A 20,520-nucleotide genomic window follows, 5' to 3' on the forward strand; every position below is an offset into this window, starting at 1 on the left:
GTCTTCATCTAAATATCTTGAATGAGTGCCTTTTTTGTCTTTAAAGTAAGCCCTTCCAGATTTAGCTAAAAGCACATTCTCATCAGCACTCAGATGGAATCTAATTATCCAAGAGACACCTAAGCTATTTGCCTTCTCTATCCTCAGTACAACAGCAACCACCGTGACTTGAATGCCAAAGCTGCGTGGCAGTTGGGCTACACAGGTAAAGGGGTGGTGGTGTCCATCCTGGACGATGGAATAGAGAAGAACCATCCTGACCTGATGCAGAACTACGTGAGTGAAACTCCTAAATGAGCTAAAACATTATGTTTTTAAAGGAGAAACTGTGTCACTGCAGCAGCAAACAACATATATTTTAGTGTCTTCCTTGTGTTTAAACTGAGAGGCTGATATTTGTATACTTGAATGTGCCAAAATCAAACTCGACTTTACCTGTCTTTTCTGTCTTTTCTAAGGACCCGGATGCCAGCTACGATGTGAATGATGGCGACCCTGATCCTCAGCCTCGATACACGCAGCTTAATGACAACAGGTTAACATCTACACAGATAAATTTAATTTCCACTCTTCTTGTCTCTTGGCCTGCCCTGGAACCACCCACTTGTGTTTTTCTAAATGCCCGCTGTGTGCGGGACATGTCGGGATGAAATTGCGTTTAACTTGCACATTAATTTGTGGCCCTCACTCTGTGATAGCTGACATGTAGACACGCCTATGGCTGTTTCCACGTCCACTGTTTGGTCCAAGGACAAAACTAATTACAGGCCATAGCCTGTTGGGGTTCTTTTGCCCAAGAGATTTTTTTATTTTTATTTAATAATTTTTACTTTCCAAAAATGGGCAATTACTTCCTAATGTGAATCCTGCCCCCAACTCAAGAGTTTATGGATTTGATATAGCCTCTTAGATCACACAGACTCCACCAGGGCATTTCTATAGCCTGTGTAAGTAGAGTAAATCTACACTAGGATTAAGGTAGTGTGTGAAGAAAACAGCTTTATTGCTGTGGCCTCTGCAGATGGCATTAACTGTTGTTTACCACCACAGTGATGTCTTGCAGAGAATTGATCAAATTAAGTTCATCAGCATTAATGAAACAGAGCAAATCTCTTGGCTCTGGAGGGCCCTTGCTCGTCCTCCTTCATTCCCACCGCCTGCCTTCCTTCTGACTTTAATTTCTGATTTGCTGTAATCTGCTGTTTGTGGGCCATTGGTCTGAGAGGCTTTTTTATCTCGAGGCTCACCATGATTACTGGTGATGGGCAGAGAAGATTATAGTTGGAAGGATGGATGGAAATCAAACATCCCCAACTGAGGCAGGGGCTTTGAGCGGCCACCATGAATGTGGAGACCAGAGGGGATACAGAACGGGCCTAAACTATACTGTAACTATACTAAAGCTGTATCAACTTCTTAAAGGCTTTGTTGAACATAAGAGATGGAAGCTGATTGTAGAAGGTGTAATTGTTTTCATACTCAAAAATGCTTACATGACTTTGGGACAGAACCACACATACAGTTATCAGTAACAGTTTTGATAAAAATGGAAACAACAATATGCCCTTGCTTTCCAATTCAGCCCAGCGGAGTTGTTTTTAAGATTCTGTGCCAGTACCTGAAACTGTTTTCTCCACCACCATCAACAAAACCCTAAATAGTGCACAGTATAGATTCACTGATCCACAGTCCATGCCAAGGCACGCTCAGGCTCTTCTGGTGGCTCATAGTGGCCCAGAGCCCAGGTGAGACACTCACTATTGATGTTTCCCTATTTTGGCAGCACCTCTTTCCAACCCTCGCTCACCTCAGCCCTTATCTCATGCCACCCAGCTCTCTGTGTCTTACTTGTGGCAGGACCAATTGAAAGAGAGCATATATTTGTGTGTGTGTGTGTGTGTGTGTCTGTTTCTCTTACTTTACAGTGGGTTGGTGGAGATGCATGTGTAAACAACCTGTGGGCGGGCATGAAAATACGTAAGGGCTGTGTAAGACTGTAAGTGTCTGTTCCTTGCAGAAAGGCCAACTCTGTTCACCTCCATAGAGCTCTCTTTCTTTTCCCAGTATGCGGGAAGCAGTGAGGATGGCTCGGTAGCAATGTGACCATTCACCCACATGTTTATCTAAGACGACATGTGATCTAGATGTTTCTCTTTCCAGGGGTTTCCTCTGGCTACAATCAGGATAGTTTCCAAATGTGCAGTTTCTGGATTAAACCTGGCTAAACTGGCATGGAGTCTGTTTAGGCTGTCAGAATCACTCTGTTCAACATGTGCAATAAGCGTGCAAAAAAAACAAGATAAACTTACTTTATAAAAAAAGGTGGCAGTGCAGACTAAACACCTTAATTCAAAAATATATAATGCACAGCGATGGATGAAGGGACCTATTTAACAGTACTGGAAACAGCATGCTGATTTCTTCACGAGACATTTTCTTCATACCCCTCTCTTTACCGTGCTCTATAAACATAGCCAGACCTTTTGTACTAAAGACCAGCTCATTAGTAAACTTGCAGAACCGTTAACAGACTTAAGAATGAGCAGTGCCAAACAGTTGTTCAGATTTAACTTTGAGGTTCAGTGCAGCCCAGAGACTAATCAACTGCAAACAGTCCTCGAGGGCGTCAATGATTTTTTTGAAAAAACAAGTGAAAGAAAGAAGTTGTGTGCCAGCTGTGAATATGGACGAGAAGGGGAACTTTGAAGATAAAAAAAGATCAATGGAATGTTAGACAAGTACATATTTCACAATATATCATTGCAATGTCAAACCTTATATGCAGAAACACTTTGATGAGTGGAGTTTATGTACAACTCGGACATCTGACTGAAATACTTTTCATGTGAACATTAATGAAACGTGATTTGGTTTTCAAATTTTGCTACCAAGAGTCACTAATTTGTGTGCATCACAAACTGCAGGAGCCAAAGTTATAACTTGTCAAGAAATATCTTTTCAAAGGATGTGGCACATTGGAGGACCATGTTTACGCAGCACAAGAAAACATGCAGCATCATTGGCAGACCTTTTTATATAAAAAGCCATAAAGCTTCTATTGTGCCGTTTTGCCGTGTTTTTCATAATGCGCAATTGGCCGGTGCAGGTTCAGGTGACCCCTTTTCCCATCATGTCCACACAGTTTGGTAAAATCTGTATAGCGATAGCATGTCTCTTTAGGAAGTCTCCAGAGTGAGGCAGTTTAGGCTTTGCACAGTGATAATGGTTCTGCCATCTGTGGGTATGAATACTGATCATGTTGTTGGCCTCGGGCCTGCAGCCAACTGTAGTTGCTGTAACCTGAGTTGGTCTCGGTGCCTGGAATCTGCCAAGAGGCTCGTTCTCAGTGTAATCGTAACAAGACTTCACTAAAGTCGCTCTTTATTCACCATAATCTCCTGTTATCAGTATTACGTATGACGCGGGAGCACAATCTAACACAAAAGGTGTTTTAAAGTTTCTCAGAGATTCTCCCACGTGTTTTTCTAAGTAGTGAGTGATGGGATTAATGAAGGCATAAAAGTGCTTTAAAGGAAAGTCAGATGTTGTTCATACTTTTTGTTGAGGTGAAAAGGGATGCTGTAAGCAGTACAGGTATGTACCACTTAGTCTTAAAAAGGGCAATTTGCAGTATGTTTAGTAATGTGCTAGGTACCCACACTAATTGACTGTTGCTTCATTGGCTTTTGTTTTGGTTGCTGGAAGCTCGTCTAAATTAGACCAGTGAAGTGTTTGTTGTACTCTAGTGTGGTGTGCCTAGACTTGAGTGTGTAAACATATAATTAATTAGAATGAGTGAGGATGCATGTGTTAAATTAAATGCCTTTTTACAGTAATATTTATGAGTTAGCTCTTCAGAAGAAGCATAGCTGATAGGACTTTACAGAAAAACGAGCCAAACTACTTGTGAGAAAAGCAGAATGTATAGCAGTGTTAAGGAAGGAAAAACAAGCTACTTAAGAAGTATTATGTCCAGCAGCTTTGTTTTGAGATGATCGCATCTTAATCCTAAAACATCTTGTTGTATAACCTGCCGTGATATCTGAGTACTTGACTCAGTCATAACGGCGCACTTGAATTGCTTTTGATAGGATATCACTTCCAAACAAGTGGGTGCAGTTGAGAGTTAATACTCTTTTGATCTAGTAAGTAAAGTTTTGAGAGTCTGCCCATGTGTCAGGGAATCTATCGGGCAGATATTACAGCACTGATAATAAATCTGTGTGACTTGTTAACAGCCGATTGAACAATAATGTGCTTGTAGTGACAGACAGCTCTTTGTTCCTGCAGACAATGTTTGGGAGTTGTTTCACTAGAGCACTTCAATGCGGTGATCTCCTGCGCTGTGCTGTCACCTCTTCAGCCTCCTTTCTAAACCATGGGAGGGTTGAATCCAGGCTTGGTATCATGTGATGTCAGTGTTGTCAGGACTGTCATGCCTTGCCCCCATTGTCAAAGGGCAGGTAGCTCCTTCAGGCAGAAGGTTTACGATTTTATTTTGTTTAGTTTAAAGCACCAAATGAATGATCATACATATGTTTTAGGAAGTCATTGTATACTGCTGCTGGACTGCCTTCATGTGGATTCAGATGTAGTTTATCGTCTAAACCTCCAGACGTGAGGCGCTGCTTCTGAATCAGTTGCCTATACAGGTAAGACGTGATTAGTGATACATTTTCTAAATATGGGACATATAATATATAATATGGATATATAGACTACCACTGCTATTGTTGTTGTTTGAGCGGTCCTCTTTTCACCCAAACTATGAAAATCTTATCTGAATGACTTAAACCACCACACCGTGAAATACCACTTGACCTTAAATGTCATTCAGAGCAAATCGATAGTTGAATTAAACCGCCTTTATGTTAGAGGCTTGTGTAAGACATGTTGGATAAATAGCAGGGAGCAGGCTGCGTTCACGGGGGAATTTCACACAAATGCGTTTGACCCATTGATGCACTCTTCTTCACATTCTTGTTGACCTGAACAGTGAGTGGGAGCAGTAAAACGATATCATCTTGCGTCCATTTTATCACTCCTAGGAAAATAACTCCCCAAAAACCTGATTATGCAAATATCTCTTGCATAATCACATTCAGAAACCGAGAGCTTCACCCCTGTAGCAGCATTTGTATGCTATGAATCAGTCTACCATGTAAGTAAATCTCATGGATGCGTCAAAGAAGGTTTGGGGAAAAGCTCAGTTGAACACTGGAGGTATAGGCCTGTGCTTGTCCGGCATCCCATCGCAGACACCTGAGCCGCTCCTTATCAGCTGCTGCATCACAAAGACGGATGCTGCATGCAGGATATAAGACTCCAAAGTCAACACTTCCAGGAATGTTGTGATAAAAATTTCTGGAAAGTCATTCAGATGACGTGTGTGGGTGTGTGTTTACTTTTGTATCTATAAAGATTTTTTTTTATTATCCAGCAGTCCGTGTCGCCTCTAACTGTCCTGTGACATGTTAGAGATCTGGTCTCAATGTTGACTGTGGCATTGACGTTAACCTCTGGCCTCTCAGCTCATCACAGTGTCTAAAGACAGCTCTAAGGGCCAGAAAATGAATTGCAACACGCTACCCATCTGTCATTATACATGAAAGCAGAAGCCTTATTAGAATTAGTCAAATAAAAGTAGGTTAAGCCTAATGTGAACTCTGACCTCTCTGTTGTGTTTAAATTGCACTTCAGGTAACTCAATTTCAGTGATTAATAATTTCGTTAATACTCATTAATAACTGATAATAGTAATTTTGTCAGGATGCCCTCAGATTAAATGTCCATGTCCTGACAGCAGACACAGTCTATTGTGTCAGGGGAGGATGTCTGCTGCTGCTGTGGTGTTTTGATACTCGTGTTTTTGGTTTGGCTGTGTACCCAGAGTGCCTTAATGGAAGCCTGCTGCTGGTGTAGATATTTCCTTCAGTAGTGAATGTGCGCTGTTTCTGTTGTTTCCTGATATGGCACAGTGTTGCCCAGGCTCCAGCATTCCTGTCTGGGAATGGCTGCATGCCAGTGGGGATTGCGCCATGGTTTGAAAGGCATTAAGAGTGCATTTCGATCTGGCAGACCAGGGGAATGCACCTGACTGGAATGTGATGATCAGCCCCCTCTGAAGCGGCTTCTTGGATCTTCACACTGCGGTGCCTGGAGCTAGATCTTAGTACAGAGGCACAGTCTTAATGAAAGACCTATTGTGAAAATCTAATTGACAATTTCCTCACCTGTGTGACACTAGTATGTCATCTTATTTCTCATTTCCCTTGACTTGATTCAGGCCTTGTGGGCATTCCAAGATTACCAATGCTAGAAGGCCATAGATGATGTACGTTGGTCTCACCTCATCGGCTGAATGTTTTCTTTTGGGCAAATGGGAATTCAGATTTGTTGAAAAGGAATCAAAGCCAAGAAGCTGTCTCCATGAGTTTGTTTTGTCTCAATGTCTAGCTTGACCATGTAATGATGGTAGAAGCTCTGTTAGACATGTATGCTGGGAATATATACAGTAAAATGCTGCATCATTAGGTGAATGATTCCCACAAGGACGAGTAGTTTCCTTTAAACGTGCCTCTCACTTTCTCCTTCTTCCTCCTCTCCAGGCATGGAACACGATGTGCAGGAGAGGTGGCAGCAGTAGCCAACAATGGGATCTGTGGAGTCGGTGTGGCCTACAATGCCAAGATTGGAGGTACGGTCAAATAAAAACAGTCCATCAGTCCATTTTCAAGGCACATACCACTGAATCTTTCTGAGCATCACCACACTTGCCATGTGGATTGTCAATGTACTGTAAGTGGGCTGGTTTTGCATGGAGTAACAGTATTAAAAACGGCACGGTTAAATACAGTTTCTGAAATGGTAACCTGCTACAACTTTTAGGGGAATCTGGGTTGACCTAATGTCAAATTTACTGTTCTCTGTCAGATATAACTCCCTTCTAGTGTTCCATCCCTTGAGTATCTACTGTAAATTGATGTAGACAGAACATTATACACACCCTTCACTATACAGTCATGAAGAAAACCACCCCTACATCCAGCTGCAGCCACAAAAAATACCAGTTGGATTAACACCTCTCTGACATAAACATTACAAGCTTCATAAGCATAGGGTTTATTGCGGAGATGTTGTGCTGGGTTGCATTAGATGGTACAGATGTACCTAATAAACTTCCTATTCAATGTATTTAGAAGCGGTTTGGTTGTGCTTTTAAGATGTGAGAGAAAGCGGTAGAGGGGGGGCCTCAGAGTTCAAGTCTAGTACTGCAAACTGCTGTCTTTTATAGTTTGTTGAAAGCAAACCGCCCACCTTAGGATTTTCTTTGGAGTCCTGTCACAGACGTGCTGAAGTCAAATCGAATAGTCAATACGTGTGTGGCAGTGCCTCGTTGACACCCAGCTGTGATGTCGTACCCCGCTGTTCTCGAGCGACACATGCTTGGTACTTGAATGTGTCACTCTGACCAATGAAATTTCATCATGCAGCATCTGTCACCACCATTGTGTGCATGCACAGTGTTGCAGAGTTTGACCCTCCACTATGTTTTATCTAAGAAAGTAACTCCAGTGAAATAAAAGACCAGATACATTTTTTTTTTCCAGTTTCTCTCTCTCTCTCCCTTTATCCTTGCTTTTCAAACACCTTTTCATCAAGAAAGCAAATGCTTTATAGAGCTGAATAGAAAATAAACCGACAACTGTTTGATCTTGTGTTTATTTGAATCCATTAATTGTTTGTCATTTTCTAGTCACAGCTTCTCAAATGTGAGGATTTTCTGCTTTTTTTATAATTGCTTGTTACTTAATTGCTTTTTTCAGTGAGTGTGTAAATGACAAATGGGGCATGGATTCAGATGAAACATATTACAGTGGGTAATGTTTTTGACCTTAGTTAAAGGTGGGATAAGCGATTCTAATCCAATACCCGTCTTTTTGTCTCCTCACGGTCCACTAGCTGTCCATTTAGTGTCTGTGCTGAAAACAAAATCAGGTGTTTATACACAGCCCAGGCTCTGTAAATGAGCAGCGAACATTTCAGCTGTGATTTGTGTTTCAGGTAGTGTTAAATGACTTGCCGCAGGCATTCAGTTTACTTTCAACGTTATCTATAGTAGCGCGACAGTTGTGAGTATTACTGTTTGGAGCTGGTGTGCTGGCTCTGGAACTGTCTCGTCCTCTCTGCATGTTTAGCTTCGCAGCAGCAACTGTGGCGACCGTTTGTTAACCCACAACTTAGCTAACGTTAGATACATCACTTTTGTTGTTTGCTCTATATAATGGTATTTGTTGTGGTATTGGATTTCTTCAGAATTGCACAATCCCCTCTTTAAGTGTAACATTATTTCTTTGTATCAGAGACACACAAACACGCAGTAGAATCTGAGATGATGCAAAATATGTGAGTGGCAAAATATTGTGAAATATTAATTTGTTTGTTCTAAAAAGGATTTTGCACCCTGATGGGTTTGTTTTGCTTCTGCCTACAGGGAGCGAATAGTTTTTGTAGTTTCTCTTTCCATTCTTCAAAAGAAGCTTCAGAGACAGGGGGGAAAAAACAAAGTTTATTTGTATAGATTGTGCATAACTTAATTTATTATTTCATTATGTATTTTAGCTTTTTGTCTCTGTATGATTCTAAAATCAAAGACCACATTAAATGGGCTATCAGGATTAAAGTCAGTTGTTGGTGTGGTCACATTGCTACTACATGTGCACATGTGTTTTATATTTGTGATTGCTTATTTCTTGTTCCTGTGCCGAGGATGTGTTGTAATGTCTGTTGTGGGTTCTGCTGACTACAGGATGTAGCACAATAATGTGTTTTTTTACTGTAGGAGCTCCTTTATGCCAATGATTGCTCTATCATTACCCTCTCGGCTTATCTCACTAGCCTACTGCTTACTTTCCACTCTCGACGTTTGAACCCCGTCAGAATAGCGCCAGAATGCGATTCTTTATGATCATTCCAGATGGCAAGTGGGAATACACCACATGGCATTCAGCTTTTCTAACATAACAAGTGTGCGTGGTGTGCTGTGTGTGTGTGGTCATGTAGGTGGTGCAGGAGGAGGCTCGGTGTTGTGAAAAACATACACATGATGATGTGCTTTTATCCACACTCAGGGCTCTTTTCCATCAGCAGAATCAGAAAGCAGAACTTAAACAAAGAAAGTACAAACATTCCTAAAGCGTGTTAACGTTTACTCTTCCACTACACCTCAATAACTGTGAAGCTGTTAGGTAAAGCAAGACAAGAAAAGGCAGTGCACGTTCTGTGGTCTAAAATGCTGCATTCCTTTCTCAAGTGTGTTTCAAGGTAAACTTCAGAATCCAACTTTTTGTTGCCTATTAGAAGAAGAAGAAACTAAGATTTGATTTGAAAGTGAAAACTATGCTTTTAAAACACTGGAAAAGTAGGATTTAAATATTTGAAAATAATATTTGAATGTCTGAAATTCTGGCTTCACTCTTACAATGTTTATAGTATAATATTCTCAGTGTTACATATCTGTCTTTGAAGTTTTGAAGCTTGCTTTGGAGACATTCAAGACGTCAAATCCGCTCTTTAAGCTTTGCATTCTGGGATTTCTGACCACATTTTAATACATTCCTGTGTACCTTGCTGAACATTTAAATGATGTTCTCTTGATGTTTCCATTTATGTATTAAGCTAATGTATGGAATACAGTATATGTAAATGCTTGTTGTATAGCGTCTTGCCTTTCCACTTTAACTTTATGTCATGGACCAATATGTCAATAAAATGATTGGGTCAAAGCTCAGTTTGAGCTTACAGAAATGACCGTTATTAAGTGCAAGCTTAATTTAATACCTACCTGAAAATCTTTGATATGCACACTTGTTTATATCTTCAACAGTGCACACAACAAACACATGAAAGTTCAACGCACTTAGAAGCATCTCAAGCCAGACTGCAGCATTAGCACTTCAAAACAGAACGTAGGAACCCAAATTATCATGTAAAATCCAAAGCAGCAGGGCCAGCTTATTCAATTCAGTGGCCAGGGAGAATATATGGGAAAGGCAGAGTGTAGAGGGAGCAGTGCAAAAGCCTCTATGATCCTCACTTGCCCTCATGCCACCTGCCACACTGTAGCTCCTTACTCAGCCAGGAGACTCTCATGTGAAATATGTCCATGGTAGTTTCAAACACACATTGGGAGGCTTAAATCCTCCAATATTCATAAGATTGTCTGGGGTATATAAGTCCTTCGGGTTTAACGGGGAAACAAAAAAAACACCCCTCAGTTTCAGCGAAAGTACAATAAATTAAGTATGAGGTTACTGCAGTTGTTAGTTTAGCTCTTCCGTCCTTGACAGACCTCAAACCATCCAAGTCATGTCAGAAATTTTAATTTTCCCATGTTTTACTTACTCTCGCTGCAGCTGTTTGTTTCAGTCAAGGCTCTGATATTTAAAGGAATAGTTCAACATTTTGGGAAATATGCTTATTTGCTTTCTTGCCGAGAGTTATATGAGAAGGCTCATACCTCTCTCATCTTTCAGGTAAATGTTATAACTTCACATCAAACCACATCTAGTTGGTTATGCACTAAGGTATTTGTATGAATTAAAAAGGTATAACGTGTTTAATTAGTGAGCTTTAGAGGCGCTTATAGGTTGATTTTGTTACTTTTGGACTGAGCCAGGCTAACTGTTTCCTTGTTTCCAGTCTTTGTGCTAAGCTAATCAGCTGTAGCTTCACATTAACCATACTGACATGAGTGATATATCTTCTCATCCAACTTTTTTCCCCCCAAAAGTGTACTTTCTTTTATGTTTGTTTTTTTTTTTTTCAAACAGTATTTGTTAAAACCAAATTTACCTGATTTAATGTGATCTGAGAGTCCCTGGTTTTAGAGATAGATGGATTTTTGTATGGGGATTGGAAATACACGAGTCTTCTTAGGGAATCATGTGGCCCTTTCATAGAAGTGCAGGCTGCCATGGAAACACTAGCAGCTCATTGCCTTCTTGATGCTTTCGGAGGACTTCAATGCACAGCACCAAAGGGGGAAATTCATTTGTTTTTGAGGTGTTGATTTCTCACCACTTTTCTGTGGGGGAACGTCACTGAGACAGTGTAAGAGTTCTGTTGCCAGAAAACCTTCTAAACTTAAAGCAGAAATAATTGAATAGAACAAGCACTGCGCTCTCTGTATGCCTTCCCTGCATTGTTTTGTGTGTGTTAACACACAAGTGATCATTTTCAGTACCTTGTAAATAAGCTTTAGTTGAAGCCTGCTGTGAAAGTGCAAGTTCGGCTCAATTTACACTCATGCAGGCATGTAGAGAAAGACAATTAATGCTTTTTTTTCATCTCCTTTCAGTCTCCGTAGTCACACCTGAGGAGGCAGTTCACCCACAATGCAATTGATCTCATTCTAGTTGTGTTTCGTTTTCTAACCAACTCGAGCACCAAAGCAAATCAGTAGAGATGCCGTTGATTGACATGGTAGGGTCCATAAGAACATGACAGTGGGTGCAGAAATTAACACCAGCAGCATATGCTGCACCACTGCATGAGCTCTACAGATATACAGACAATGTACAGCATCGCAAACAAGTGGGGAAAAAATGCAGATTAGACAACGCAGCATTGCTTTGTCCCTACACATGTCAAACCTTGTTGAACATGAGCACACAGTCTGGTAAAACTACAGAGCTACAACACCATGAACTAAAGCGCTGAGCTGCAGATTAGAGGAGCAGGATCCTACAAGATTGTCATTGCCTGCAGCACTTTTTGCATGTTTCAGTGGTTAAGCAAGTACTGCAGTGATTTAGCATTGCACTCCTATAACATTATTACATTCATAATGGACAGTAAAAAAAGTTACCCTGATGCTGTATGTCTTGTTTTATGTCTGGCTATGTGTATCTTTCTGTCTGCTATACTCATGTCTCTTGATCTCAGTGAGATTACCTGCTTAAATAAGTGTGTGTGTTGTGGAGGAGCGGTGGTCTTCCCTGGAGCTTTTCTGGAGGCTTTTGGTAGCCTGTTGTTGTTTTTTCTGTAAATTCTTTTTACCCATCTGTATATCAGAAAATATCAGTCAGTATTTAAATAAAACATACGCTTTTGGTTCTGCCTGTGATGCCCACCTTTTTCCCAGTCTTAAGCGTGACTAATTCTCAACTATTTCAATTTCAGATGAACTTTCACTTATCATAAAGAACACTATACTAGTACTAAGAAAACCCTTCTGTTTTGTCTTTGTGTATACATTTTCATGTGGGAACCTGGTTGCAGGTGTGCGTATGCTGGACGGTGAGGTGACTGACATGGTTGAGGCCCAATCTCTCAGTCTAAATCCCCAGCACATCGACATTTACAGTGCCAGCTGGGGCCCAGAAGATGATGGCAAAACTGTAGATGGACCCGCCAAACTCGCCAAAGAAGCCTTTCTGCATGGAGTTACAGAGGTGTGTGTGTGTGTGTGTGTGTGTGTGACAGAAAATATTTACTGGCTGTGTGTGGCTTCCTTTCAGCAGTCAGTAATTGAACTGTTCAAGCATGAGAGGACACAAGCGGGAAGAACAAAGCAGTTTTTGACACTGACAATTATGAATGGAAGGGAATGTCCTGTAAAAGCCACCAGGGAGGAAAATCTTAGAAAATGAACTGAAACAGCAGTGACAGAAATTAAGTTGTTTTTAAAAAAAAATCATATTCTTTGTTAGTCTTAGTCTTAAACTGCCAGCTCATCTTTTATCTCAGCTCTTTCAGTCAGTCGGCATGTGGTCTCTTCAAGTAAAGTGTTTTGAAAAATTCCAGTCAAACAGCTAGCAGAGTTTTAAATTACTTGACAATCAAAAAGCTTCCAAACACATTCCCGACTATCAGCATATACAATTAAAGATTTTTTGGGTTTTAAAAAAAAACTAGTCTGTCAACATGGCAATGTGAATATCAACCAATCTTCTTGTTGATAGCAACGCTTGTTTTAATACATGGGGCAGTGTCATATATGTAGAATGTCAACAGATTAATAAGCACACAGATCACCCCCCCCATGCTTTCACATCAACGCATCCATCCAGCAACCACTGACTCTCGTTACGGAGCAATAGGATTCAAGGCATGTGCCATAAAGCTGATTGGAACTGCTGACAGTGACTACTAAGATAATTGCCACAGTGACAGCGCTGTCAGATGGCGGTGTGGGTGGTGCATAGCTGGGTTTGATCAATGCTGAGAGAGACTGTTTCACTCAATACAATAACGCTGCTCTTGGATGAAAATCATTGCACTTCAAAGGCTGAGAGCTTGGATGATTCATTACAATGAGCTGTTGTCATATAGTGCCTTTTTGTATCGTGTTGCTGTCATGCGATATTTAGCTCTTTTTAATTTACTGAGTGACCACCCCGGCCTCTGTGATGTATGCTGCCTTTTGATGGGCTCTTTTTGAAATGAGCCCTTAAATGAATTTGCCCTCCTTTTAATTGGGATCAGTTTTTAAAGACTGAATGAGATGTAGTTATTGTTTTTTTGGCTAGCGGTGGTCCCAAGGCATGAATGAATGAATGTGGTTGTCTCTTCTTAGTTTCTCTTAATGTACTGTACATTCCCCAGGGTCGTGGTGGTTTGGGCTCCATCTTTGTGTGGGCGTCTGGGAACGGCGGGAGGGAGAAGGACAGCTGTAACTGTGACGGCTACACCAACAGCATCTACACCCTGTCCATCAGCAGCTCCACCCAGAATGGCAATGTCCCCTGGTATAGTGAGGCTTGCTCCTCCACCCTCGCCACCACCTACAGCTCGGGCAACATCAACGAGAAACAGATAGTGAGTTGTGTTTGTATCTGGTGTGTGTTTCTGTCATTCTCTTCTCCTCCCCTTGTGTCCCTCACATGAACGTCTGCTTCCACGTCTGTGGTAACAAAACAAATAAAATAAAAAACCCATAGGATATTTATTTCCAAGGTGAAGTTTACTTGATCCACAGCATATTTATAGCTGCTGAAATGTTTGAATGATGAAACAGTTAATCAATTTAGCATCAACAGTTTGATTCATTAACAGGGCCCTCGGGTGTTTTCTTGTAAACAAACAAAAGTTCGTTTTACTCACCAAAACATATCCTGTGTGTCACTGAGATCTATCAAACATGTTGACTTAATTTCCTTCCTCATATGTAACATTTGCAAATCTGATTTCTGTTTAACATTTTGAATCCTGCAATGTTTACATCCATGTAAACTCACTTTGAGACTTCTTCCCTGCCTGCCTTTGCTGGCATCACCCCCAGGTATTTGTATGAGAGAGAAACAAAACGGCTCCATAGCGCTGCTAGAGGTCAAAAACTCCACACAGTACCTCTTTAAAAAGTCATTTATCAAAGAAAAAAGCCAAACATCAGCTGGTTCCACCCTCAAATGGGATGATTCTGAGGCGATTTGCTGCTTTTCTCTATTTTTATATGCAGGTGCTGGTCATATAATTAGAATATCATCAAAAAGTTGATTTATTTCAGTAATTCCATTTAAAAAGTGAAACTTGGATATTATATTCATTACACAGAGACTGATATATTTCAAATGTTTATTTCATTTAATCGTGATGATTAAAACTGACAACTAATGAAAATCCCAAATTCAGTATCTCTGAAAGTTAGATTAATTACTTAAGACCAATACAAAAAAAAGGATTTTTAGAAATGTTGGCCAACTGAAAAGTATGAACATGAAAAGTATGTACAGCACTCAATACTTAGTTGGGGCTCCTTTTGCCTGAATTACTGCAGCAATGCGGCGTGGCATGGTGTCGATCAGTCTGTGGCACTGCTCAGGTGTTATGAGAGCCCAGGTTGCTCTGATAGTGCCCTTGAGCTCTTCTGCATTGTTGGGTCTGGCGTATCGCAAAACACAGTGGACCAACACCAGCAGATGACATGGCACCCCAAACAATCACTGACTGTGGAAACTTTACACTGGACTTCAAGCAACGTGGATTCTGTGCTTCTCCTCTCTTCCTCCAGACTCTGGGACCTTGATTTCCAAAGGAAATGCAAAATTTACTTTCATCAGAGAACATAACTTTGGACCACTCAGCAGCAGTCCAGTCCTTTTTGTCTTTAGCCCAGGCGAGACGCTTCTGATGCTGTGTCTTGTCCAAGAGTGGCTTGACACAAGGAATGCGACAGGTGAAACCCATGTCTTGCATACGTCTGTGCGTGGTGGTTCTTGAAGCACTGACTCCAGCTGCAGTCCACTCTTTGTGAATCTCCCCCACATTTTTGAATGGGTTTTGTTTCACAATCCTCTCCAGGCTGCGGTTATCCCTATTGCTTGTACACTTTTTTTTCCTACCACATCTTTTCCTTCCCTTCGCCTCTCTATTAATGTGCTTGGACACAGAGCTCTGTGAACAGCCAGCCTCTTTAGCAATGACCTTTTGTGTCTTGCCCTCCTTGTGGAAGGTGTCAATGGTCGCCTTTTGGACAGCTGTCAAGTCAGCAGTCTTCCCCATGATTGTGTAGCCTACAGAACTAGACTGAGAGACCATTTAAAGGCCTTTGCAGGTGTTTTGAGTTAATTAGCTGATTAGAGTGTGGCACCAGGTGTCTTCAATATTGAACCTCTTCACAATATTCTAATTTTCTGAGATACTGATTTTAGGGTTTTCATTAGTTGTCAGTTATAATCATCAAAATTAAAAGGAATGAACACTTGAAATATATCAGTCTGTGTGGAATGAATGTATACATTATACAAGTTTAACTTTTTGAATGGAATTACTGAAATAAATTAACTTTTTGATGATATTCTAATTATATGACCAGCACCTGTAATTGTAAATTGAATATGTTTGTGGTTTGTGGGGTAGCTGGTTGGACAAAACAAGACGTTTGAAGAAATGTGGGCTTGTGAATACCTTTTTTACCTTATAATTATTTAGTATACAAAAAATTAAAAAGATAATCTATCAATATTACACTAGTATAACATTTTACCCATATAAGAATCTGATAAGAATATTTTATCTTTTAAGCTGCATTTTCATTGTTTTTAAACCCTTTAGTTGCATTTGCATTTTCTACATACAAATGGCTGCAAATAACAATTATCATAATTATTGATTAATCTACCAATTATTTTCTTGATAAACTGATTCATTTGATCCATAAATAGTCCAACAGTCCAAAAAGATCAGAATCAGGTTTATTGCCAGGTACATTTTCATATACAAGGAATTTGCCTTGGTATATATGGGTGCTTAACAGTACTCATAAACATAAATATAGAAAAAGTAAAGAGATCAAACATGTGGAAGTATACAAAATAATACTAATACAAAGAATGCTAAAAATATAAATTCACTATGAGTAAAAGAATTAGTGCATTGTACACAGTTGCAGCTTACTGTAACAGAAGACTAATGAGAAATATTCACATTTGAGAAGCTAGAACCACAGAATCTTGCCACTTTAAAAAAAATAACTTGAATGATTGATTATTGAAAAGGTTGCAGAGGAATCTATATTTCAATGGACTAAGGGAATAATTGAGTAATCAGCTTCATTCGTAAAGCACATGGAGCATTTGCTGCATTCGGAGTTGCAGCTTTATTCTGTACCTGCTGTCTGAACCACAGCGTGACTTCATTCTTTCCTCCCTTTCTTCACTTTCTTCCTCTTTACCATTCATCCCGTCTTGGGCCATTAAATGATTATGAATAGTGAACGTCTGAAACTCCATCTGGCATTCAGTTGCTGCTTAATATTCTTCTCAGAAACACAAAATCACACACACGGCCGTTCTTTCTCCAGTATACAGTCTTAACAGCCAGACCAACTGGATGGACAGCTTACGACATCTCTGTGACATGTGGCTGGTCCCTTAATGCTTCAGTGCTGTACTCCATTTAATTGTGCTGTCACTCATGAACCCGGGAATGAAGAGACGGAGTAGAAGAGAGAGGGTGGGACCTCTGGGCTTATGCAGGAGCGAATCTTTTTATTACACTTATATTATCCTTCTCTTTCAATTTAAAGTAAGGGAGATATAGGAAGCTCCTGAATACATAAGACGACCGTTAAAGTCAGTTCTGCCAATGCATTTATTATTCTGTTTAGTTTGTTAAAAGATCAGTTTCTGGATGCCGTGCATTGGTCAGCACATTTTTATTTCCACCTCCTTTTGTATCAGTCTTATTCAGTTACACAGACTGACCTCCCCTTTAGCATTATACTGTGTGCGACTGGGGGATTTCGCAAGGCAGTGTTTTGTAACCTTTATCTTACCCAAAATGGATTTTGCAAGTGCAAACATGCTGGTTCTGCACCACCTTGCTATGTACCGTATTCATGCAGCTGCAGAGATTCACTCCTGGGAGCTGCCCAGTACAACCACGGCCCTCTGTCACGGGTCGCTGAGGAGATCTTCACTGGAGCAGATTAATCTAAAAAAACAAGTCTAACTCATAGACACCTCACTGGTAGTAAATACATATAAGATAGTAAGAGAAGAAGTGATGGAGAATAAATGGTTTTGCTCTTTTTAATGTGAAGGCACAAGAGCGGTTGTGAAAACATTTTGAGGATGATTATAACCAAAGTTATAAAACTGAATTGAATGAATAACTTTATGTAGATCTTTTGAGAATATTGTCCACTTTGCCTGTTTTTGTGTGAGGTGTCTGTTTAAGCCCATCATGTTCTTCTTCCTTAGGTCACTACAGACCTCAAATCAAAATGCACAGACTCCCACACAGGCACCTCTGCCTCTGCCCCGCTGGCTGCTGGGATCATCGCTCTTGCCCTTGAGGCCAAGTAAGTGCTTATCACCATTTTTCTAACTATTACCGAGCTTTGCAGTTCTCTTCAGCTGTACAGTCTCATTCTAACCATCTCTATTTGCATATTTCTCTGACTTGTGTTGATTAAAATAATGTAATCCTACGCCAACGAGAAGTGTCAAATATAATTTGTACAGACCAAACTCATGATTAGACTGTGCAGCAATTATTCCAGAGGAAGATTGGTCAGTTTTAGAACCCGCATGTAAACTAAAATATTCAGAAAGCCAAAGAAGTTTGAATTAATGCCCCACTGTTATCAGTTTCTGGCGTGTGGTTAGAAGTTTTCTAACTGCAAATTGGTCATTTAGTGGCCACATGTAAAATATTTTTCATGTTTTTTTATTTTTATTTTTTAGACAGCCTGATTTATAAATTTAACACTCGTGTACTAAATCAGGCTTTATCTGCCGGTGCTGTGTGTTTACGCATTAATCTGCTCGATTATCCCATTTTATGAATTACTTTTTAACCCCTCAGCCTGACAGACGTCTGCAGTGCGTTTACAAAAATGGCACAATTTGTAGTAAGCACTAATCATTCTTATCTTGTCACGCAGCACTAATGGAAGGAACAAACACGGACGCCAGAACAGTCCTGAAAATTAGTAATTAGTCTTGTGGTAAAATAGAGTGAGGTGATTGAAAAGGATTGCAATTAGGAACGGATTTGATGAGGAAGTGATTGAGCAAAGTTACTAGATAATATGCTTTATTTTACTAAATATACTGTAAAAACAATACATTTAAAGTTAAACCCAACTGTGACCTCCTGTAACCCTTTTTTGTATCTGCAGGCAGGATAATCACTTTATACCTTTTCAGGTTTTTCACTTAATCAGAATCAGAGTCCGCTTTATTGCCATGTATGTGTACACATATGAGGAATTCGACTCAGGATTGTACATTGCTCACGATGTGCTTACTTGTACAAAAATACCATAACACAATAATAAAATAACAATTAATTACCGTCTGTTTTGCCCAAGGGGTGTTGACTGAAGATTTAATGTAATTCAGGACAGTATGTGACTTGTACTTCATTGTTCTCTGTATTTAATCAGCTGTCCACCTGCAGGTTAAGACTAAAGATTGTATTGTTCAAGGCGTCTGTTTGAACTGTTTGAGTGCCTGACTCTCACCATATGTGTCTCCCCCGTTTGTGTGTCTCTCCTCTTTTTATGTGGCTGTGTGTGCTTGCATATATGCATATTCCAGTAAAAACCTGACCTGGAGGGACATGCAACATCTGGTTGTACGAACCTCTCACCCTGCCCACTTGCTCACCAATGACTGGAGAACCAATGGGGTTGGGCGCAAAGGTACAGCAAATTCTCTTCTGCCCTATTCAGTTTGCAAATGCCTTTGAGGCTCGTTATTTTGTTATGCATCTAACAAACTAAATTGTCATGAGAGATCAAAAGCTTTGTGGTTGTGTGACAGCTTAAAGTGTGATCCATACTGTGCGTAGCTCGTCTGTAAAGTCGGAGCCGGAGGAGTGAGGATGCTGCTCTCAGCAGGCCAGCATTCATGTGTCTGTTTCCTCTTTTCTGTCTTGGTGTCTGCAGTTAGCCATTCATATGGATACGGTTTACTTGATGCCAGTGCAATTGTAGCACTGGCAGAGATGTGGACCAGTGTGAGGCCACAGCGGAAATGTGTGATCACCATGGTCTTGGAGCCAAGGTTGGTGCGCACACACACACACACACACACACACACACACACACACACACACACACACACACACACACACACACAGCTCACTGGATTTATCACATTTTAGAGCTGTCACTTGAAAAACTATAAATGATTGAATTACAACTAACAAGTTAAAGTTTAACAGTCATTTAAATGCAACCCACGTAGCCTAATCCTAAACTACATTGTAGAATGAATTTTGTTCCGTTCATTTGAAGGTGCCACCGCTGCCTCGTTTGAGTGCCGTGCTGATGTTATTGTAAAGCAATTGCATTTTACAAACTCAGCGAACAGCCTTACCTTTATTGACAATGTTTAATCTGTGTCAAATCCAAAATATTTACTCACTTTACTTTTCAGATGGTTTGATGTCCTGATTATTTGTTCAGCATGGGTAGCTAGTTTTCTCCATTCTGCGTTAGGAAAGAGAACATTGGTAGCCTAGTGACTGATGGAGCAAGGGGCACTCAGTGGGTCAGATGGACAGAGTATTTTAGTAGCGCCCCCTGCTGGAATACATATAAGTCTGTTGAGCTGATGTGAATTTGAACAAACCATTACAGGTCGAATGTTGATTTATACAACAGCAGTCTGGATTTTGAATAGAAAGTATCCTGCACTAACACACAGTATATAACTTATAACTTTATTTATAGGGGTACGACTAAAAGCCATCTGAGACTCAGGAGGAAGATTTATAAACTAATTATACTTACTTAAAATAGGAGGAATGGGGCGTCTAACGAAAGAGGCTACTGCGATGCATTATGGGAAATGTATGTTCCAGCGTTTTTTGGGGGCTCGGTCCTTACTAGGGACTAAAAGTCAGATTATCTCCTGACTGTCTGTCACTTGTTAATCCTCCTTCATGGAAGTGCAGTACTAAATCACTGGAGTCCCCTTTAACCACAAAGTGCCTCACTGACATAAAAAAAGTTTTTTCTGGCTAAGATAGCAGCAGCACATAGATCGCATGACAAGAATAAAC

At 40.4% G+C, this 20,520-nt stretch overlaps 1 protein-coding gene across 2 annotated transcripts in view; it reads left to right on the top strand.

Annotated features, from left to right (window-relative positions):
• furina (furin (paired basic amino acid cleaving enzyme) a) overlaps positions 1 to 20,520 on the top strand; it is a 78,654-nt gene that overhangs the window by 48,770 nt on the left and 9,364 nt on the right. For both annotated transcript variants that reach the window (XM_038701758.1, XM_038701757.1), the window contains exons 5-12: positions 148 to 276; positions 459 to 535; positions 6,609 to 6,697; positions 12,283 to 12,455; positions 13,609 to 13,821; positions 17,706 to 17,806; positions 19,050 to 19,153; positions 19,400 to 19,517. In XM_038701758.1, coding sequence (XP_038557686.1) covers positions 148 to 276; positions 459 to 535; positions 6,609 to 6,697; positions 12,283 to 12,455; positions 13,609 to 13,821; positions 17,706 to 17,806; positions 19,050 to 19,153; positions 19,400 to 19,517 — 1,004 coding nt within the window. The remainder of the gene's footprint in view (positions 1 to 147; positions 277 to 458; positions 536 to 6,608; positions 6,698 to 12,282; positions 12,456 to 13,608; positions 13,822 to 17,705; positions 17,807 to 19,049; positions 19,154 to 19,399; positions 19,518 to 20,520) is intronic.

The sequence above is a fragment of the Micropterus salmoides genome, unplaced genomic scaffold, assembly GCF_014851395.1.
Source record: "Micropterus salmoides isolate LMB-PRFRI ecotype aquatic unplaced genomic scaffold, ASM1485139v1 Ms_hic_scaffold_6, whole genome shotgun sequence".
In the NCBI taxonomy this organism is placed as follows: Eukaryota; Metazoa; Chordata; class Actinopteri; order Centrarchiformes; family Centrarchidae; genus Micropterus; species Micropterus salmoides.